General features: G+C 40.0%; 1 protein-coding gene and 1 pseudogene across 6 annotated transcripts in view; one reads left to right on the top strand and one right to left on the bottom strand.

Annotated features, from left to right (window-relative positions):
* Positions 1 to 23,679, top strand: part of LOC138008946 (sterile alpha motif domain-containing protein 9-like) — a 56,286-nt gene that overhangs the window by 22,649 nt on the left and 9,958 nt on the right. For all 6 annotated transcript variants that reach the window (XR_011124388.1, XR_011124348.1, XR_011124307.1 and 3 more), the window contains exons 13-16: positions 2,075 to 2,287; positions 21,591 to 21,833; positions 22,118 to 22,810; positions 23,408 to 23,428. Coding sequence is in view for 1 of the 6 variants with exons in the window: in XM_068856337.1 (XP_068712438.1) it covers positions 2,075 to 2,287; positions 21,591 to 21,833; positions 22,118 to 22,810; positions 23,408 to 23,428 (1,170 nt within the window). In the remaining 5 variants the exon portion in view is untranslated. The remainder of the gene's footprint in view (positions 1 to 2,074; positions 2,288 to 21,590; positions 21,834 to 22,117; positions 22,811 to 23,407; positions 23,429 to 23,679) is intronic.
* LOC137974316 (uncharacterized) lies at positions 12,449 to 17,252 on the bottom strand (annotated as a pseudogene).

Here is a 23,679-nt window from a genome sequence, read left to right as displayed (position 1 = left end):
TTGATTGGTTGATTCTTTTAAGGACGGTGCCTACTATTGTTATTGCGCATACGTTCTGCGCACCTCGAGATACTCGGATTTCCTATCGGTGATGCTTACAGGGATAGTTTTGCGCGGCTTAAAATTACGCAGAGAAATTGGATCTTAGTAAGTAGTATTGGTATCCAAAAAGAAAATTGGGCGTAACTGTGTATGTTTTTAGAGATAATTAAGCTTCAGTTTGAGAAAGAACGCCATACATGGTTTTGTATTTTAAAGCTTTTTACAAATGTTATACATGAATTATCTTTAAAAAATGCCTGGTTAACCCCAATTTTCTTTTTCGGTTTCGATAACACTTGTTAAGGTCTACATTTCCCGCATAATCGTAAACCGGGGAAAAATACCTTTGAATTAGTAAGCACCGTTCTTAAGTTGGGAACAGAGGTATACAGTACGAAATAGACAAGTGAAAATGTGGTCCAGCCACGAGTTGAACCTGGATCTCCAGATTACCGGTCGCATGCCGCTGAACACACGACATAAACAGGGGCACCCAACGAATCTGTTCCTCACATTATCTGTTCCCCAGAGGAATCTTGCTGGCTGGCAAAAATACAGGTGTTTCGATTAGCTGGCTGGGAAATTTTGTTATTGATAGAGGTTTTGCCTGGGAATTACTGACTTTTTCTAGCATTTCAACCCGAGCTGGCTGTAGAAACTCTGAAGACTGAGGACGACTAAAAAAAAAAAAAAAGAACGCCTTCCCTCTCCCAGAGAATAGTCACAAACATACGACGCCTGGTCAGAGTGATTGCGCTTGCGGAAAAAAACTTGTTTTGTCCCGGTTTTGTCGCTTTTGTTCGGTCGTTTTGGATCGAGGGATTTGAAAGCGCGCGGAATTCCTGGCTGGGAAATAAATTTGATCAGCTGGCTGGGAAACCAACCAATTTTATCTAGCTGGCTGGGAAATTTCTTGTGTCTTGCTGGGAAAAAGGAACAGATAACGTTTTCCCAGCAACACTGAAAAACATCTGAAAATGCCTTAATAACATTTATTTTCATTAACTGGGGTATAATAATACATTTTACAACAAATTGGTCGTTGGGTGCCCCTGCATAAACACACACATACAATCACGGAGTGGCCTCTTTTTCATAAGTGGCTGGCTCACACGTATTTTCTGCAATCAGGATCACCTCATTACCCCGACGGGTAATCTGCAGACCAGGTTCAATTCCCAGCTGAACCACATTTTCTCTTGTAGATTTAGTTGTGTATATTTCTGTCCCAATTTAACTTTTTGTGAATTTCTCTCTCAACAATCGCTGTGAATCGCCTGCCAAACGGGAATAGGTTGGTGATTCTAAATAAACAAGGCAATCAGTTGCTAATATTTCCCCTCCTTATCCCACTTAACGCCCTTACAGGGCACTCATAAAATATTGTGTTGGTCCCCATATAGTTTCTCATACAGTTTCTCGTGAAATGGGCTGCGCCAGTTTTCAAGTAAAAATTCTAGCGGGTACCTTTTCGTAAATCCAATGAGATATATATACGGTATATGGGCTCTGTTTTAGAGCGGAAGAGGACAGAGACGTACTTGATCTTTGCTATTTTTCCGTCTAACCGTGCGTTCTTATGGACTCACCCCAGAGATTCACAAATAACCGATATTCGATCCGGTTAATTATATTCATGTTGAAGGCGCGGTGGCCTCATGGTTAGTGTGCTCGACTCCGGATTGAGTGGTCCGGGTTCGGGTCCTGGCCGCGGACATTGTGTTGTCTTCTTGGGCAAGACACTTTACACTTTCCACCCAGGTGTATAAATGGGTACCGGCGAAATGCTGGGGGTAACCCTGCCATGGACTGTATCCCATCCAGGGGGAGTAAAAAAAAATACTCCTAGTCTCTTCATGCCACAGAAACCGAGATAAGCTACTGCTCTGATGGGCCACTTAGCTCGTAAACAGACTTTACTTTTTTAAAATTATTTTCATCATATTATGATAATATATAACAACACTGATTTTAGTTACTATCATAAAGAGAATTAAGTGGTCAGACCTTTCGTGTATGCTTGTATCCACAGATGAAAACCGACAAAATATAAGGAAAAGCACAGATGCAAATATTGGTTTTGGAAGAAACGTCAGTGGATTAGCTACTAACTTCGAGGTGTCCTCAAACCAGCAATCCAGAGTACTGAGTAAGTCGATTGGCAAGGAAGAAAAGCCTTCGAAAGGAAGTACTGAATGTTCTAAAACTTACGACACTGGAGAGGAAGGCAGTAGCTTATTTGGAGGTAAAATAATTGCGAAATTCATCAGGCCTCACTATTAAACTGTTAAAGCGAACAAACGAAAGCCTTTGGTGCGTTCCAACTAGATGATGTGGAAAGTCCATCACGCAGAAGCGTCGGTCTCTCTCATTTGTCAATGGCCCATTTGTTTACGGTACTATCTTAACTTAAAATACAGGTCCTGCGAAATAATGGCCAATCAGATTGTGCCTAATGACCGCACCTCTCCTGGTTGGTCGAGAACATAGTAGCCGCACGAGGAATCCACGTGCTAAATGCAAAATCATGCGCGGAACGCAATGGCGCTACGTTTTGTTCCCGAAACAAATTAGCGATAGCCGTTCTAAAAATAGACAATACCGTAAGCTGAGGCAGCGTTTACACGAACGCGGTTTCACGTCTTCGAAACCGCGTCAAAATCGGTGCGATTTGGAAATGTATACAAGGAATCGCTTTCGGTAGAAAATCAAAGTCGTGATGGTATAAGCGAGCGAGCTACGTTTTGTTCCCGAAACAAATTAGCAGTAGCCGTTGTAAAAATAGACAATACCGTAAGCTAAGGCAGCGCTTACACGAACGCGGTTTCACGTCTTCGAAACCGCGTCAAAATCGATGCGATTTGGAAATGTAAACAAGGAAAATCAAAGTCGGGATGGTATAAGCGAGCGCTGCACTACGTGCTAAATTCACCATTTTGAATCGAACAGTGCATATTTCGCTCCAAAATAATAACCGTATTCAAATCGATGCGGTTTCGCCGTTTACACGACAGATGAAACTGTATAGTTTTGAAAACGCTCCACTATTGGCAGCGTTTTCGAATCGACCCGGTTTCGCCAAAGGACTCGATCGATGTCGTGCAAACAAAAGGCGTAACCGCATCGAAAACGATGCAGTTACAAATAAAACTGCGTTCGTATAAACGCTGCCTCATTCCATTGCAGATCGAGACTTAGTTGGGTTATGCAATTCTGATGATGTTTAAGACCTAGTCTTTTTGCTCCACCACTGAGCCATCATGCCTTCTGGAACAGGCTGTAGCAAGCTCCAGGCTTGAAAGCTCTGTGGAAGAGCGGTGAACTGTGCAATCTCGCGGTCATCGGATTCAAGGATGTATTTTCTCAGACTACTTTTTGCCTGCTTCAGTTTAAACGCTCACATATTAAACTGCGGTAATCTTTCGCTCCGCAAAATTGTTTCAAACCCGCCAATTCTAAAATATGGCTCAATTTCATGTCTTCTTCGTCTCACTCATGGGATATTAAAATAGAACTCGGAATTTCCCATCTCTCAGCTGGATTGATAGCTCAGTGCCTAGATGATTTTATGAAACGGTTAAAACTGTGACGTCTGTATAAAGGCCGGTCCTTTTTACGTGATGATAATCTTTATTTAAACACGATCAATTCATCAGCCCATAAAAATACATATCACATACGCTCAAGTATTTAAAATTCATACTGTATACTATAACACTAAAAGCTCTTTTCCGTGGATGCCGTGCGTTAGACTTATAGAATGTCATTACTGGGTTGCCGTATGGCAATCCCAGTCGGAAAATGGGTGGCATCAAGAGAAAATGAGGGGACAGAGAGGGAGGCTCCGGGTCCAGCCCTTGGGATATGTCATGTCTACGAAAGTTATTTTCAGACGAGCGGAAGTCTTTGTTCTAGCGGAAGTCTGTATTCCGAGACGTCCGCATGCAGGCCAACCTCGGTCTGATGTTTGAAAGAAAATAAATATTCATTAGCCTTCCACGTGCGCCGCCATTTTCTCTCTTCACTAAGAACCTGAGAGCGAGACAAGACTGCATGCGGACGTCTCGGAAGACAGACTTCCGCTAGAACAAAGACTTCCGCTCGTCTAAAAATAACTTTCGTGGACATGACATATCCCGACCAACGCCCTGAGCCTCCGTCTCTGTCCCCTCATTTTCTCTTGGTGGCATTTGTTGGGTGTTTTTTTTTCCGTGTCGGTAAAAGTCTTGCCTGTCACTCCCCTTCTAAGTGGTGTCTTTGTGCATAGAGCCTTCTGCTCGTATTTTCTTAGGATAGAGAGAGTAGTGGAAATGCGTAGATTTCACTGGTGGACACAGTAGAATGATAAACTTAGCCTGCAATGGTTTCGAAAGTCATGTAACGCGAATGGCGTTTTAGTGGATCTTTAAACAAAATATACCCTTATGGAGCTCAATAATGGAAAGTCAGTCGGACAAACTAGGCAGGCGGTGAAAACAAATACCTGGAATCGTAAAAGCGACGAGTAATGGACTTCGACAACAATCTTTCGGCCGTCGAGCCGAAATCAAAGTGAGCTGTATTTCCAATATTTTATCACGAGTGTAGTTTTATGTACAACACTGAAACCAAATGGAAAATTATCTGGTAACTTATGGGTTCAAAAAAGTCAGGTAAAAAAAATAATTGGAAATGTGACAGTCAAGAATTATTTGAAAGAAAGCTTGTCGACTATTTTGAGCATCATTATTCAAGGAAAGGTTCTTTAGAAAAGGGTTTGAACCTGAAGTTCATGGTAATTTGACACGATGGAGTTTCTTGTCTTCACGCACGCAATGAAAGAGGAAGAGGTTTTCGCCTCTAAGAGCAAATATGTTGTTTGTTTCATTAAATTTTTCGCTGAAAAAGGATTCTGTGGTATTGTCTGCCTTTGTGAATTATGATATCATGTTGTGTATTGAATTTTCGAGCTTAAGGTTGAAATGTGATGTGGGAGAATTTTTTTAGTATTGCTCTGCAGGAAGGGTTCACGAAAATAAACAGGTCTGTTGGAAGCGTGCTTGAATTTCAACAAAATGAGCCCCAAAATCAGTGAAAAATTGACGCCGATGAATAATTAAGTAGCTGCTATTTCCAAAATGATGGAATTACCTGGTGATAAATAACCTCTTCTTGGAGAGTAAAATTTTGACTTTGCAGAAACAATGGTCAACCTCAAGAGTTCGGCGATTGTGATCTTTACTTTGGATTCGCTCATTTATTGTCAAACTTTATAACACTTGACAGAAAAAGAAACTTACGAAAACCCGGTATCTTGCCATCATTTGACACAGATGCTTCACTGTTTGGCGAGTAAACATGCCACAGTAACATCACAGCGCCCGCTGAATTCCGTCGATGTCACTTTCGATTCAAGCTAACAAAATCTGTACCTTGCTGAGTTCGCATTTGTTAGCGTTAATAGCATTTTCGGTCCAATGCTTCTGTTTTACAAAGGGGTATATGTTTTAGGTCACCCATCCAGATACTAACACCGCTGGATAAGGCGGATTAACTTCAGTCAACTTTAGTATTACAAAGCTGTCAGATGCTCAGAGGGCACGCTTAAACTTGTGGTGAAAAGAAGTTGTGAGGGAACTTGAAAATGATCAACATGTCAGCCCAGAAGCCATTGTTTCTCACTTCCCTTTTATTTTTTTCAATCTTTCTGGGTTCAGTACTTTGCTAGTAACCACATGTCGTCTCAGGCTATTTACCGAAGACTTCTACAATGGCACTACAATGATAGACAATACCAAACAATATCGTACACTGTTAGAGCTACGTGTTACGCAAGGACAACTTGAATCTCCTGGAAGACAACACACAGCTCAGCTGACATTATGGAATAAATTGCTGTGTTACTTCACTACCACACGTAAGCAATGCGTGTCTATTTTTTTTCTAAAGAGGACAGGAATTTCGTCTTTCTGACAAATGATTGATTAATAGGCCGGTAGCCAGGTTTTTAACCTCAGAAAAGGATCTGTTTCGACGTAGCAACGTGTGAGGACCTGTGAGCCAAAGGGCCTCTGCTGGTATGACTTCTTGGTGACCCCTTAAATGGTCTTAATGACCCCCCAACTTAAAAAAATTGCCTGGAATGCTGCACGTATTACAGGCAACCCAGTGTACCCTCACGGAGGGTCTAGTTGATCTTACATTTAAATACCCCCAGAGACTCTGTGTTCCTTATATCGCATGGTAGACTATTCCATAATGTGGCGCCATTGTAGCTAAAGCTTCAGTTTTCGGTAATAATTAGTGCGCGATAATGGAACATTGAGCTTATTTTCAGAGTCCCTGAGGTCATAAGCAGAATCACGCCACGTAAACTTTGGGTACAGATACTCTGGAGCTAGCCCGTGCAGACATCTAAAGATCATGGTTGCTTTATGAATTTCCTGCTGGCGTGCAAGATTTTTCCACCCTAAAAACTCGAGTAGCTCAGTTGCATCAGCATCATAGTTAGAGAATGTCAACACACGGGCTGCTCTATTTTGCAATTTCTGCAGTTTTTCTCGTAGCGTTTTCCCACAGTTACCCCAAACAATGTCACAGTGTCGCTTCAGGGCCCCGATACCAGAGGCGGTCTTTTTAGTTAATTTTTCGATGTGACTATGCCAATCGAGTTTATCATCTATTATTACACCAAGCGATTTTGTAGCTGTAACCTGGCTCACTTGAGTATTGTTCATTTTTTTTTTATTTTTATTTTTTATTTAAACATATTAGAAATTGTTTGCCCCAAAAGCACCTAGGCTTATCAAGGGGGCTCACAATAATACATTAATCAGGCTTAACTCTAAACAGACGGACACAAACGTTACACAAAGTCACAACAATCACTATTACATAACTAAAGGTGTATTAATTAAACAGATAGACTATTTGTACTAAATAAAAAAATAAAAAATAAAAAAAAAAATTATATAGAAGAGTATTCTAATTAGTGGTGAAGCTATGAGAGTATTCAGTCTCTGCCTCGACCCTATTAGCGTGAATTCGGTTTTGGTCATGTCAATGTGAGTTTGTTCCCTTGTAGCCAGTTGAAAACGTTTGCTAGGTCTTCATTTAGACAAAACTGAACATTCTCAAGATTGCTGCCCGCATATGTGAGGTGCGTGTCGTCAGCGTACATTCTCGGTTTACAATTTGATAAGCAATTTGGAAGATCGTTGATATATAACAAGAAGATCTTTCAGATCTTAAAACCGTGCTTTGAAAATTTATCTGTTTTCTTACCACTATAGTCGCAAGGTAGTACACATTCCAAAGCAGTCTTTGTTGATTCACTGATGACTATAGAACCAAAATCACTTGATCAATCTGTAGCGCAACAAACTGACAACAACGACTGCACACAAAATAAATAAAGAGCGGACTATATTCATAAAATTTTAAGTATATTAACGTTTTAACAGCTTTTTGGCGAATAAACATCTCAAGTTGCGTGACTGGAAGTCCCACTGACTATGTGGCCGAGTGGAAGTCTGGTTCAGCTCGCCAGCAAAACGGAAAAATATGAATAAATAAAGAAACCGATTGTAGAGAAAAGAACCGCGCTCGGCCCATGGCCGCGCGGTTAATAACAAGAAGATCTTTCAGATCTTAAAACCGCGCTTTGAAAATTTATCTGTTTTCTTACCACTATAGTCGCAACGTAGTACACATTCCAAAGCTGTCGTTGTTGATTCACTATGACTATAGACACAAAATCACCTGATCAATCTGTAGCACAACAACTGACAACAACGACTGCATACGAACTTATTGCACTATACATACATACATACATACATACATACATACGCCGAGTATACGTGTAATAAAGTGGCTAATGCCGTTAAACAGTGCTCAATACACTTTTTAAGTGTAGAGCTTTGAATAAGAAGATATAACGAGGAGACAAAATTCTCTGTTACTCCGAGTGTCGTGCTCACGCACTCATCATACAGTATTAGAAATACTGTCTGATGAGTGCGTGAGCACGAAACTCGGAGTAACAGAGAATTTTGTCTCTTCGTTATATCTTCTTACATACATACATACATACATACATACATACATACATACATACATACATACATACATACATACATACATACATACATACCGTACATCCTGTGCCCAAGTTCAGGAGTTACCATAAGCCATTATGGTGACAACCGGGAGGACACATTGTATACATATTGTACATACATACATACATACTTTATTGACTTTGCCCAAGGGGGCTTTGCAAAGACAATATTAACATATGTATATTCCTGTTTACAATTAAAAGATGAAATTCACTTATAGCCGAGGTGAAATCTGCGAGGAATCTCCGATGACGTAATAGTCTTAATTAATCTGGAACTGTCATCAGGATATCTATTGGTATGAACGACATGATAATAACACTTTTAACAACTTGCAGCTTTCTTTCCTAAAAGTCGGGATTAAATTTAATTGGTTTTTTACACGAGTATAGGCCTAGCAAAGTAGTCACACGCGTCACTTAATTTAAGAATTACGTTATCCACGGCTATTTTTAGTACGGTGGTTATTTCCCTACCAATGAAAGTTGAAACGTCGACACATTCCATGGATGACATAATGACCTTTTATGTATTCAATACTCGCTTCGAATCAACCGCTTAAATAACACAGAAAGGCAATATGTTTTGTACTAAATAAAAAGTGGAATATTCATAAAATTTTAAGTACATTAACGTTTTAACAGCTTTTGGCGAATACCGGTAAACATCATAAGTTGCATGATTCGAAGTGCCACTGACTATATGACCGAATAGAAATTTGGGACTGCTCACCAACAAAACTAAATTTTATCTGTTTTCTTACCACTATAGTCGCAACGTAGTACACATTCCAAAGCAGTCCTTGTTGATTCACTGATGACTATAGAACCAAAATCACTTGATCAATCTGTAGCACAATAAACTGACAACAACGACTGCACACAAAGGTATTGCACCATTACTTATAGCCGTTGTCAAATCTCCGATTGCACCATCAGTCGTAGCCGTTGTGAAATCTCCGATGACGTAATAGTCTTAGGTTTCTTTCTTAAAAGTCACGATTACATGTTTCAATAAGACACAAAAAATTTATATTTTGTTGTAAATAAAGAGCGGACTATATTCATAAAATTTTAAGTATATCCTAAGTTGCGTGACTGGAAGTCACACCGACTATGTGGCCGAGTGGAAGTCTGGTTCAGCTCGCAAACAAAACGAAAAAAAAACCGATTGTAGAGCAAGAACCGCGCTCGGCCCATGGCCGCGCGGTTAATAACAAAAATAATGGACCGAGGATGGTCCCTTGAGGGACGCCGCATGTCAATGAGTAGCTTGTTGGATAACGACCCGTTCACAGAGCATTTTTTGTGCGGTTTTCTATGACTGAAAACCATTTGAAAGATTTGCCATGTATACCATAATAGTTTAGTTTCGATAGAAGGATCTGATGATCAACAGTGTCAAAAGCTTTTTTCAAATCTAGAAAAATGACTCCGTTATCAATATTATATGCCCAAGAATCTGTCGCTTCCAACAAAGCTGTTACAGTTGAATGATTAGCACGAAACCCTGATTGATTTTGACATAGAATATCGTGCTCTTCAAAATAGGCATATAACTGTTCATAAACTATCCTTTCAAACACCATCGCCACTATTGGAATCACCGATATTGGGCGGTAATTGTTAACATCACCGCGGTCACCCTGTTTATAAAGAGGGGTAACCCTTGCATATTTCCAGTCATCTGGGAACGTCCCTTGGCTAATAGATTGGTTGAAAATATCATATATCGGCACACAAATAAGGTCAGCACATTCCCTGACAAACCTAGCAGATATTTGTCAAGCCCCGTTGCCTTTGACTTGTCTACTTTATTTAAAAGTGAAAATACTTTATTTGGATTGGTGGGTTGGAGCTTAAACCTTTTATCTGTAACGGTAAGATATCTTTGATAGCTACCACTATCACAATTTATCTCACTGGCAAGTTTTGGACCAATGTTAGCCGAGTGGTTATTGAATTTATTTGATAGCCCCAACGGATTAGTTATCGTTAATCCGTTCACTTTTAGTGATGCCGCTGACGTTTTCCCAGATTTTCGAGAAGTTAGCTCGTTTATAGTCTGCTAGGTCTTTCGGGAGTCGCTGGTGTGCTTATTAAAACTATTTTGGTAATAAGCGTACTGATTTGCTTATTGACTAGATTTCTTTGTTTCTTAAATAATGCCCAATCGTTAGGATCATTTGTCTTGCTAGCTTTGATTTTTAGTGTCTCTATTATGCATAAAGTCTTTCAATTCAGAGGTAATCCACTCAGAACTCCGTGAACGAACGCGCATCGTTTTCAGTGGGGCATGTTTGTCAGCGATAGCCAGTAATGTACATTTCCATTGCTGCCACATCACGTTTGGGTTGGAAGACTCGTATACATTATCCCAACATTGAGATAGAATATCGTAACGGAAATTTTGGCGATCGAAATTTCGGAAATTTCTATATGTAATAGAATTATGTCCATTAGAAATCCCGTTCAGGGTAAGTTTTCTATATACATATACCATGCTATGATCACTTATCCCGATATGACAAACTCCCGAACAAGCAATCTTGTCCGAGCAGTTGGTATAAATTAAATCAATTAGAGTTGATGGGGTGGATGTTATCCTCGTCGGTTCAGAGATGAGCTGCTCGAGTCCGTAGACATCAGCAATGCTCCTGAATTTGGATGTGTCATTGTCATATCGAGTAGTTATCATGTCATAGTTCATGTCTCCCAGTACAACAAATTCTACATTTTCACTATCCAATTTCCCAATTAGGGATTCAAATGGTGAAAAAATGGCAATGGGAGAGTCAGGTGGTCTGTACCAAGTAACAATCACAAAAGATTTTGAATTTGGCTTATGGATTTTCAATCAAAGATTTTCTAATGCATCCATATGTAGGTCATTTCGTACTGTAAAGTTGATTGAATTTTTTACATAGAAGCATATCCCTCCGCCGCATTTTGTAAGTCTATCGCGGCGAATTATTTCGTATCCCGGAATATGAACATCATGATCTCGAATACTCTCGTTCAGTTTCGTTTCATTTATGGAAACAATATCGATATCATTGTTTTCTAATAGGATTCTTAATTCGTCTATATGTCATCAAATGAAGCTATGATCTTCGCAGTTATGAGAGCAATTTTTGCAATTGCGTAGGGAAGCCTGAAAAATTCAGGACTTCAACGGGGTTTGAACCCGTGACCTCGCGATACCGGTGCGACGCTCTAACCAACTGAGCTATGAAGCCACTGACGTTGGGAGCTGGTCATTTGTGGGTTCTAATGGTCCCGTGAGGAATGAATCAATGATGAAATGGTATATGAAATGAATCATATATGAACTGCGGATATGAAATCAAATGAAGCTATGATCTTCGCAGTTATGAGAGCAATTTTTGCAATTGCGTAGAGAAGCCTGAAAAATTCAGGATTTCAACGGGGTTTGAACCCGTGACCTCGCGATACCGGTGCGACGCTCTAACCAACTGAGCTATGAAGCCACTGACGTTGGGAGCTGGTCATTTGTGGGTTCTAATGGTCCCGTGAGGAATGAATCAATGATGAAATGGTATATGAAATGAATCATATATGATTTAGTCCCAATGTGTTGAGCGAAGATTCCAGATTAGGTTTGAGATAGTGATTCATGGCCTTTGTCGTTGCGCCCGAGAAAGGCTTGACTATAACCCTATGGCCGACTGCTTTTCCCAGGTCTTTTCCAGGTATTCTTGAGATCAACGAATCTCCTATGAGCAGGGTTAAGCGCTCTTTTGGTTGTTTTTTGGGTTCGGATTCTTTTCCTGTCAGGGTGTTATTAGGACCTCCTTTGTCTTTCGATTTCTTTCTTTTGTTCCTTGATTTCACAATGAAGCCTTGTTCTTTGTTGGCGCAAGGCGTTGACTCATACGGAAACCTGTAGGGGACATGCGAGATAATCCCGGGTGGAGAAAAAAACTGTAAATGCGAGATAACAAAGTAGAAAATGCGAGATAAAAAACAAGAAATGCGAGATAGAAAATGCGAGATAAAAAACTAGAAAATGCGAGATAGAAAATGTGATAACAAACTAGAAAAATGCGAGATAAACAAATTTTAAAGGTTTTCTTTAAATTTAGAACCTGGAAATCGAGGACTGGGGAACAGGGAATCCCTACAATAGAAATTTTGAAAACGAGGATTACGTTCTAATTCGCTTCGCTCAAACGAACGTAAAACATTTTACCCTTAAATTCCCGTAATACAAACAAATACCACGAGAAATATGGTAGGATGCGCAAGCGTATCCAAAACACCCATGAAGGATGCGCAAGCGTATCCAAAACAGTTTATTATAAGATAGAAATTACAAAAAGAAATTGTTACTGCACTTTTTTTTTTTTTTTTTTTACAACTCTTTAGATACTACTGTATGCAGAAACTAATCTACGCTCCATAATACGTTACAAACCTAAATACTTAGTTACATGCAACCTGTTTTCAAGGCTTTCTTCAACATACATATCCTTGGCAGAATCAGATTTCCACCTACCAGGAATTTTAAGTAGTCTTTCTGGAATCGAATTCCTACTATAGCGTACGGCAGCTGTAATGCCACCGGATCTTTAACTATGAAGACCATAAACATTAGGGGTGTATAGCCCAGCTGACTTAAGGTATCCCTTAAGATATCTCTACAGGTAGTATAAGAAATCTTTCCGCTCCTCAGGGTATAGCTAGAAGTACTACGGTGAAAAACAATTGGTCTAAATAAAAGGGAGAGGACTGTTTAAGTCAATACCAGATAAATCTAAATAACGCTGTAAAACACCAACAGGACAGTACTTAGATCCAGATGCACTAATATAGACGAAATTCCCTTCCCTATAAACATCTGTCTTACTACGAGGCACAAAAATTCTTATATAATCGCTGTGAAATTCGATATGCTCCGGAACGATATTGCATAATTCGTCATAACGAAAAAACCCTGCGAAGGCTAAAGAGCACAACGCAGCAATACGGAGATTCTTTAAATTAGCATCTTTCCTGTTATGAATATCTAAAATACGCCTTATAATTTCTGTGGAAATAGGCTTCTTTTTCATAACTGGCTATGACTTCTGGCGTTTAGCGGATTCGACGACATTTCTGCAAAATTCGCTATCTAAAGGATTACGATCCAAACTAGGGACAAAAGAATGTAACCATTTAAGGGCCACATGGGCTAAAATTACTGAGGAGCTAGAAGCGGAAGACTGCTGAACTTCAAACAAATATAGAGAAACAACACTAAGAGGAAAAGGTAACTGCATGTTGAACTGTCTACTTTTAGACCAGTCCAAGGACTTTCTGATAACACGAACGTAAGCTTTAGTGGTCGAATCCGACCTGGACTTCAACATAACATTTAGCACTTCATAAACGTTGATTGAAGAAAACTGTTGAAAGCCTTTCCAAGAATTACTTGATAGCATAATCTGTAAAGACAAGAACAAAACATACATACTAGAAGAACAAAAGAAAGACAGAACATCCTTTAATAACCGTACAAAAATCAGTCATTGATGAGGCCAGTGCCACGTAAGACGTTAAATGATCGTATGGGCCAGTGCCCCGTAGATCAACAACCATTGATGAGGCCAGTGCCACGTAAGACGTTGAATGATCGTATGGGCCAGTGCCGCGTAGATCAACAACCATTGATTAGGCCAGTGCCACATAAATCAACTATACTCCTATTAGGACAGCACCATATGAAATGACAGACCAAACATTAGGCCAGTGCCTTACAAATAAACGGCATACTGCCTTGGCCAGCGCCAACAACTGAAAAAACAAAGGCTAGTAGACACACCGTCCAATAAATTAATCAGTAAATTTTAGTCTAACGGCCTTCTGAGATTTAAGATAATGTAATACGCGTGGGATGATACCAACTGGATGGACTACTAAGCAATTTTCCCCTCCAAGAGACTGAAAGAAAAATCAACACCCGAGGAATTGGGATTCCAAAACCTCGAGAAATACCTGGGGATCTTGCGGTTATAATAATTTGCAAAGCAATCTACACTATGCGGACCCCACAAGCCATCGAGAAAAAGAAAAAGTTCTTCAGTAATTTGCCAATCATCAGTATCAATTAAACGACTTATATAAACAGCTTGTTGATTCGAAGTGCGAGGGATCCACTGTACATCTAAATGAATTCCCGATCGGATACAAATATCAAATCCCTCTGGCCATTTGTGCAAACCTAATTTCATGCTGCCCACTTCAACAATCTGAGCAGCTACTTGGCTATCCGTAAACCACTTAACATGTGATCCAACACTGAGGCAAATGATTGCAAAGAAACTCAATAACAGACAGTTCTCTCCACATTGAACTTTGACCTCTCTCGTTCTCCGACCACGTTTTGTGGCACACAAAATCATTGTTAAAATCAGTAATTGCTCCACCTCCGGTGGAACTGGCGTCAGAATACACAAAATAACTTGGTACCTTACTCACAAAGCAATACCTAGTGTTGATATTAACCATACTTTCCTTCCAAAAATACAGTTCTTCCTTGCAGTAATCGTCAAGAAGGGATATAGAATCCCAATTATCCCTGCACGCGGTGGACAAGACACAATGTCTGGTCATTATCCTGCCAATCTTACCAACTACAGGACAGGTAGAGATAACTTGACCTGTGAAGGAAGACAACTCTCTCGCAGTAACTTTGAAATCGGCTTCAATAATATGATCAATTGAGTTAATGATCTTAACAATTCTCCTTTCCACAATTTAAAAGTACCTAATGCAGCATTCCAGGTAATACCCAGCCAGTCCAATACTTGGGTGGGTTCCCATACCGATTTATCTTCATTGACAACAAAACCTGCGTTGCACAAATCCGCCCTTACAGCCCGGGCCTTAATGAGACAACTTTCTCTATCCTGAACAATCGCCCAACCATCATCCAAGAAGATGGCTTTACAAAGACCCTGTACTCTCCAATAACTTCAAAACCTTAGTAAAAACCCAAGGGGCAGAGGACAGACCGAACGGGAGCACAGAAAAAACATAAAATATTTCCTTAATGGAATCGGGCGTACGCCATGAAAACCCCAGAAAAGTTTGGTGCTCTTGTGCAATGTCTACATGATGGTAACCACTTTTTAAATCGAAGGAAAACATGAACCCATCCTTCACAAAATAAGACATAGCAATTTTCCAGTCCTCTTACTTAACACTTTGCTTAATTAATGACTTGTTGACATGACGCAAATCGAGAATAAGCTCTTCTTACCGCATGGTTGTTCAGAAACTGACAAAGGATTTACAACAAAAGGCTGCTCATTAACCAAACACACCCGGTCTGAATTAAGGAGCTCAAGAACAGCTTGATCCACAAAAACAGCATAAATACAAGCCGACTTATTATTTTTCTGTTTTACGGCCAACGGAAAACTAATGAATGGCAGTCTGTAGCCATTTTCAATAATAGACAAAATGAAATCCGGAGCACCTATAGATCTGCAGAAAACTAAATTATTCTTCAGATTACCCTTAACACGTAATGAATGTCAGCTTTCAAGTTCGTAATCCTGTGTAAACTGATGTACCTGCGCCAAGGCATCATCAATGCTTTTGTTGAGCTGATTGGCCTGAGGTTGGCTTGTTGTAGGAGATTCCAGGGAAAGAATTGTAGCTAAGCGGCTGGTAACTTCCCGGCCAGAACAAGGATTGGCAGTCCTTAGCCCAGTGTCCAAATTTGCCGCATTTGAAACAGCGGAAGAAGTCGCCAAAAGCGTCTCTACGGCCTGAAAGATAAAGGCAATGACGAAACCTGTAGTAAACGGGAGGTGGGGGGGGGGGGGGGGGGAAGGCTAAAAGCAGAAAGATGAATAAACTGTATGGAACCGCAAGCGTGAATGGTACTCAAGAGACAGCGGAGGGTATAAATACTAATAACTGGCCAATCCCTGACAAACATGAAAAACAGAATGCACAATAGTGGGTGCGGCAGGTGTGAAATGAAAACACCGCAACTAATTACTTGGAATACCAGCGGAAAATATATTTACGTTCTAATTCGCTTCGCTCAAACGAACGTAAAACATTTTACCCTTAAATTCCCGTAATACAAACAAATACCACGAGAAATATGGTAGGATGCGCAAGCGTATCCAAAACACCCATGAACATACAAAGTATAGAGGAGACTCTTTATCTTATACCACGAAAAAGTTGATTATCAGTGCCCAAAGCAATTCTTGGTTTCTTTCCACGGTCACTGGAGAGTTGTTCTTTTTGGCGTCTCTTGCGACTCGCAGCTTCCCTTGCCTTCTTAAGACGTTTTTCATCTTCGGAGCCGGATGCAAGTTCGTCTGACTCGTACTCGGCTACGACCTGCCAGCCGTCCATGCTTTTATCAGCGATTTTTATCAGCTTCTGCCGCTTTCGAATACGTTGCCTGTCTTCTTGGGAAAGCTTCTTGATTTGCGACAACTTTGGCTCGATGCTTTCACTCTCGGTTTCAATACTTTCCAAAATGGTATCCAGCTCGGCATTAAGCTCAAATTGTTTCTGGTTTCCTTTGAACTTTAGCTGCACAACTTCTTCATCTAACTTACTTCTATGCTCGATTTGCTTTCCTTTGTCTTCTAATTTTTTTTCTCAAGAAAATCTTTGAACATGGAAAAGACTTGATCAACGGCTGCTGAGTTGCCTCCACTGTCACCCGAAGACGTTTGGAATACTTCAGCCGAAACGGACGAACCTTCGCTCTGTATCTGGTCGTTGGGCCTCACACGAATAGATGGGCTTAAAGCAGAAAGATGAATAAACTGTATGCTATGATCACTTATCCCGATATGACAAACTCCCGAACAAGCAATCTTGTCCGAGCAGTTGGTATAAATTAAATCAATTAGAGTTGATGGGGTGGATGTTATCCTCGTCGGTTCAGAGATGAGCTGCTCGAGTCCGTAGACATCAGCAATGCTCCTGAATTTGGATGTGTCATTGTCATATCGAGTAGTTATCATGTCATAGTTCATGTCTCCCAGTACAACAAATTCTACATTTTCACTATCCAATTTCCCAATTAGGGATTCAAATGGTGAAAAAATGGCAATGGGAGAGTCAGGTGGTCTGTACCAAGTAACAATCACAAAAGATTTTGAATTTGGCTTATGGATTTTCAATCAAAGATTTTCTAATGCATCCATATGTAGGTCATTTCGTACTGTAAAGTTGATTGAATTTTTTACATAGAAGCATATCCCTCCGCCGCATTTTGTAAGTCTATCGCGGCGAATTATTTCGTATCCCGGAATATGAACATCATGATCTCGAATACTCTCGTTCAGTTTCGTTTCATTTATGGAAACAATATCGATATCATTGTTTTCTAATAGGATTCTTAATTCGTCTATATGTCATCAAATGAAGCTATGATCTTCGCAGTTATGAGAGCAATTTTTGCAATTGCGTAGGGAAGCCTGAAAAATTCAGGACTTGGGTTTGAACCCGTGACCTCGCGATACCGGTGCGACGCTCTAACCAACTGAGCTATGAAGCCACTGACGTTGGGAGCTGGTCATTTGTGGGTTCTAATGGTCCCGTGAGGAATGAATCAATGATGAAATGGTATATGAAATGAATCATATATGAACTGCGGATATGAAATCAAATGAAGCTATGATCTTCGCAGTTATGAGAGCAATTTTTGCAATTGCGTAGAGAAGCCTGAAAAATTCAGGATTTCAACGGGGTTTGAACCCGTGACCTCGCGATACCGGTGCGACGCTCTAACCAACTGAGCTATGAAGCCACTGACGTTGGGAGCTGGTCATTTGTGGGTTCTAATGGTCCCGTGAGGAATGAATCAATGATGAAATGGTATATGAAATGAATCATATATGATTTAGTCCCAATGTGTTGAGCGAAGATTCCAGATTAGGTTTGAGATAGTGATTCATGGCCTTTGTCGTTGCGCCCGAGAAAGGCTTGACTATAACCCTATGGCCGACTGCTTTTCCCAGGTCTTTTCCAGGTATTCTTGAGATCAACGAATCTCCTATGAGCAGGGTTAAGCGCTCTTTTGGTTGTTTTTTGGGTTCGGATTCTTTTCCTGTCAGGGTGTTATTAGAACCTCCTTTGTCTTTCGATTTCTTTCTTTTGTTCCTTGATTTCACAATGAAGCCTTGTTCTTTGTTGGCGCAAGGTGTTGACTCATACGGAAACCTGTAGGGGACATGCGAGATAATCCCGGGTGGAGAAAAAAACTGTAAATGCGAGATAACAAAGTAGAAAATGCGAGATAGAAAATGCGAGATAAAAAACTAGAAAATGCGAGATAGAAAATGTGATAACAAACTAGAAAAATGCGAGATAAACAAATTTTAAAGGTTTTCTTTAAATTTAGAACCTGGAAATCGAGGACTGGGGAACAGGGAATCCCTACAATAGAAATTTTGAAAACGAGGAATGTCGAATTGAGAATAAAGGAGCCCAGTGGAAATTTTATGAAAGGTGTGACAATTATTTTCAGTATAAAGTTTTAATAGCAGCTTATATGTGCAATAAACAGATCATGAGCATCAAACCTTCCAAATGCGTACTTCGTGACCTAGGACATTAAAATTCACGCCTTAACCCACTGTCGCTTTTAAAACTGTGCAATAGTGCAGCCGGTAAGCAAGATGGAGAAATACCTTTGCAGTCGGCTTGCCTCATCTGTCGACTTTTCCCCGGCCTATTTGCTGCCTTAGAGCCTGCTTTAGGGTAGTAACAGTGAAAACCTTAAAGGTAAATTTGTCCTCGAAAAAAAACTTGTCTTTAAGGTTAAAACAAATTCAGTGGAAACTGACATTTTACTGATTTGTGATGTGATCGCAATTATTTATCTTTTGCGACAGCGTTCTCTGTTTTGCGATGGTGATCACGATCCATAAGCAGTTTGATAGGTAGAGAAGATTGCTGAATCGGCAGTCAAAGCATACAAACGCCTGCGCGGGAAAACGAAATGATATTGTTTTTTGTGTCTGTGGTAAACCCTTATTGTTTTCATGGGCATACCGGTTAAAAGTATTAAGCTCCAAGGACTGAATAATATTGACTTTTTCGTTAATCAGACTACCTTCATGAAGTAGATCTAACAGGGAACGAAAACACTGATCAATATATAGTTCTTTTTGCCGGTTTGCGCATGCCTTGTGGTTTTGCATGGTGTTGTGGTGCGCGCGCTTTTGAGTTGCATATCTAAATTTGTAACTATCCCAGTAAATTGATGCCGCGGTCATTTGAAAGTAAGTTGAGCACAGGAGCTGGAATTCACAGTTAAGGTCCACAGAGTCCTATAGGCTTCGTGTCTGTAAGACCCTCAGTCAATTTACTATATTATCCCATGGTCCAAAACTATGGCATTCCGTGCCTCTAGACTTAAACTCAACCTGTAACGCGCACGGTTGTTAGAGAAGTAAATTATCGTTTGCTAGATCTAGTCAGGGGTATCTTCATCCTATAAGCCCCATGGCTTCTTAGAGGATTCCCTGTCGATGTTTATTTAAGAACATGTAGAAGTACTCTCGGATTATTGAAGTGCGTTGGACAGTCGCTTTTGAGGATACCAGCATCAGTGTACTTCTAGAGATGGTTTTAATAATCGCCGAAAACTATGACTCATGTCACAGGATTGAAATACTGTGCCCATGGCTAGACTCTAAATCATAAGTAAGTGCCATATTTTTTATTTACATTTAATAGCCCCCTGAGAGGAGATGTCGGGTTACTAGTAAAATACTAAACCCAGAAACATCGAAGAAAATAAAAGGAATCGAGTGACACAGGTATCGAGGATGACATGTTGATCATTGTCGAGTTCACTTCTTAATTCACAGGAAGTTAAAGCGCAAATTGCTGGAGTTATTAGCTTTACTTTTCGTGTGAATAAAGTACAGTAATATACATGAGAAAGACTTGCGTATCACCAAATTCAGCTTGTTATGACAGTGGTCAATACTAACTAACAACTTGATTTGGCGCTCTTCTCCACATTAAAAAAAAAACTTCGAGATGCACACACACTAAACGTTCACTGAAGTTCTTACCTGTCGAGCGAGACCTTCGAATTATACTTACGCCGTAAACGCTCTAATAAGGCCCCTCTCTTATGAGACGTCCGATAGCCTCAGTCTTGTTTAGACCTCTCTAATAAGCCCTCCTCCACTCCCCTTGAATTTTGTGCAATAAACATACGCGGCAAAATATGGTTTTAAAAGCTTATATTTCTCTTTAGCCGTACAGTGCTAACTTCAAACTTCGTATGCGCTACTTTTTGCGCTTTCTGGCCACGTTGTGATTTCAAGACTATTTCAGGACATTGATAACTGCTGTATACTCTATCCTAGATTTATTAAAGCTTGGTGATATAAACTAGAAGACTGGTATTTTGACTCTCGAGTTTTTACAAAGCCCCCTCGCTACGAGTCCCCGAGAAGGAAAAGGGAAAGGGGGTGGGTTAGGTTGGGGAAGGCTTACTAAAGCGTTTACGGTAAATCTGGGAGTAATCATTTATTATGAGGTTTGTTCGTTGGGCGAACTAAATAGACGAACCGAGATGCCATGAAGATGAAACATGTATTTAAAGAAAGTTGTACGAATGGACTCCGTATAGTCCGCATATGATGTATCAATACACGTACGACGTAATTCAAGATGGCGCTGACAAAAATGAAAAAAAAAACAATATACAGGATGCCCAAGATTAGAAATTTCGTTCCCCTAATGTCGAACGTAATTATCGTTATGTTACAAATTGCTATATAATTTCATAATCGCAAAACTGTTAGACAAGAATTTGAAAAAAAGTAAACACTTCTGCACCAAGCGAGACTAGGGGTTTAACAAACAATAAGGGTTTACTACAGACACAAAAAACAATATCATTTCAGATTTCAGACAGTCCAACTCCTCTTGTACTGATTTGGCGTTCTTGTTAAGTGCCGGAGTAGAAGCTTCTTCTTCATTCACCAGAATAACCGAGTCGTCATCAACCGGTAACCGGAATAGCTTCTTCAGTTCGGCTTTCATTGCTTTTGCTTCCGGACCTTGGACTTGAAGGGTGCCGGTACTGTTGAATAAAACCAACGTGATTGTCGTCGACTTCAAAGAACTAGACCTTTCAGAGGGACTCGCGGTTGCAGGAACTTCCAAATTCAGGGCTTTCAAACAAAATTCCTGAAGTTGTGTTAGGCTCCCTTTCCACTTAAATATAATTTGTTTGTCGTCCCAATGTAGGTATTGGTTTAAGGGAGATGAGGAAGGTTCGGTGCCAACAAATTCGACGGAATTCGCGGAGCCCTCAGATACACGTCTGCACGCCATCATAACTTGCTTGTCACCATTTCTCAAGTGGTATTGCATATATCCGCTGCTCTTTCTTCTTATAAAACCTTTTAATATATTAGTGTTACTTATATTAAAGATCGCACTTCTCTGGAAGACAACATTCAGCAGGCAGCAAAGGAAAAGGAAGAATGTTCAACTAACACCACTCAGGATGACGTAACCTTGCTTTCCACTGCTTCTGGGAATACCCCAACGCCTGAAAAAGCATTCTCAAATCAGGACGGAAAGAGAAACCTGGACGAGAAACTTGAATCAAAGGAAAAGATTCTCGGAAATGGAACACTGGACGGGAAAAAGGTCTTTCCAAACTTTAAAAGATGTAAGTTACATTTGAAATTAATTGTATGCATTTTTTTTGTTGCACTTTTAAAGAGAAATTTAAGCATTACTGAGGAGTAAAAATTCAAAGTGAGGCTATACTGAGAATATTTGTTTCCAGAGTAGAGAACTTACAAATTCAATGCACATATGATGCCGGGTTTGGTTAAGGAAAATGGGACAAAACTGAGGGCAAAGTAATGCTCCCACCATTTCACCGCAATTGCTTCCCAAGGATTGAGAATATAGATTCTCAGTAATGATTTACTGTCGATACCTTTACAGGTACTCCAAGATCTCGTGGAGTTGAAGGAAGTTTGGTTTCCTACGAGAAAGGCTGTGTTCTGGATGCTGAAGAAAACAGGGAAGTGGAGTTCAAGTCACTCGTCAACGCTTATCCCTCTTCCTTACCTTGGAAGATTATGGAAAAGGCAAAAAAGTTCATTTGTGCCTGTTTAAATGCTAACAGGAAAGGAATAATTTACTTCGGTGTTGGAGACAATCAAGAAGAAGGTTCAAAGTATCAACACGGAGAAATTCTTGGACTCGATGTGGACGCCCTTAAGGATGATATCAACAAAGCCCTTCAAAGCCTCCTAAATGATCACATTAAAAGCGATGCTGGACCTCTACAAAAGGGTGGAGAACAGAATTGTGTTGGTATTTACTATGTCCCCGTGACGGAGAATGGGTACAGATCCAATTTATACGTGGTTGAAATAGAAGTCATTCGAGATTGGGGATTCTGCAGAGATCACATCTATTACTCCAAATCGTGGACTGCGAAACGAGGAGGAGACAAAGACTTCGCTGGAAAGAAAGCTCTGAATGACTTTTACAAAGTCAAAGATGAATTTGACGAGGTAGCAATTCGCACTAATGGAGCATCTTGCTGCGTGAAACAAGTCGATGTGGACAGAGATGTGAAGAAACCACTTGAAGTGAAATACAAAGAATGGAGACAAAAGACAAAAAAAGGTTAGAGCAGTGGACGAATCATTCATACTTCGGTTGACCATTAATTCAAAGGGATGATTTCTGACGGTGTTTTGCATTATGTTTATCAAGGAACTTCGTTTTTTAAGTTCTAAGTCAGCCGGCTTAACACCCACTGATCGAAACCTATAATTTTTGCTCTTGGTTTTTCCAGGATCATTTATAGTGTTATCACGTGATTCACGATTCAAAAGTCCAGACTTTTTTGTTCTGTAAAAGTAGAAAATATTGTAGTCGAGAGTCGAGTATTAAAACAGCTGTACAGATTTGAGTGCTGAGAGTCAAAAAGTCAAGATTAAAGGGAATACTTACTTTTCACTAGTTCGCTTTTTTCACAAATCCCATAATACAGTTCAATGGATATCCAGTTCACTGAAGCATGATACAGTCCCAAGAGTCAATAACTTGTATTGTTTTTATGTAAAGACCCCCCAAAATTGCATTATGGGATGCATATATCTCTTTGGCTCACAATTGCCACCAACTTATGCAGAACAGAACTTGATGACACATTGAAGCACTAATATTTCATGGCTGTTTTTCTTTTCGTCGTTCGTAATATTTTCCTCTCTTTTTCAGGTGCCAGAGAAATACCTGATGGTAGGTTTTGACTAAAAAAACGTTTTTTAAAGGAGAAAAAAAGCTTTAAAACTTAATAACACTGATATTTTGATTGAACCGTGGGCTTCTTTGGTCGTAAATTTCGTCTTTTTACTTTGCATCCAAATGTCTTCGCTATTTGTATTTTGTTTTTAATATCATCACACCTACACGCTGCTGGCCGCATAAGTCAAATATATTGCTAAATGTATTTCTGTATTAGTTGGAATTTGAAATATTTTGCAATTAGC

This window comes from Montipora foliosa, chromosome 1 (assembly GCF_036669935.1).
Source record: "Montipora foliosa isolate CH-2021 chromosome 1, ASM3666993v2, whole genome shotgun sequence".
NCBI lineage: Eukaryota > Metazoa > Cnidaria > Anthozoa > Scleractinia > Acroporidae > Montipora > Montipora foliosa.
This window is presented reverse-complemented; position numbering and strand designations above follow the sequence as displayed.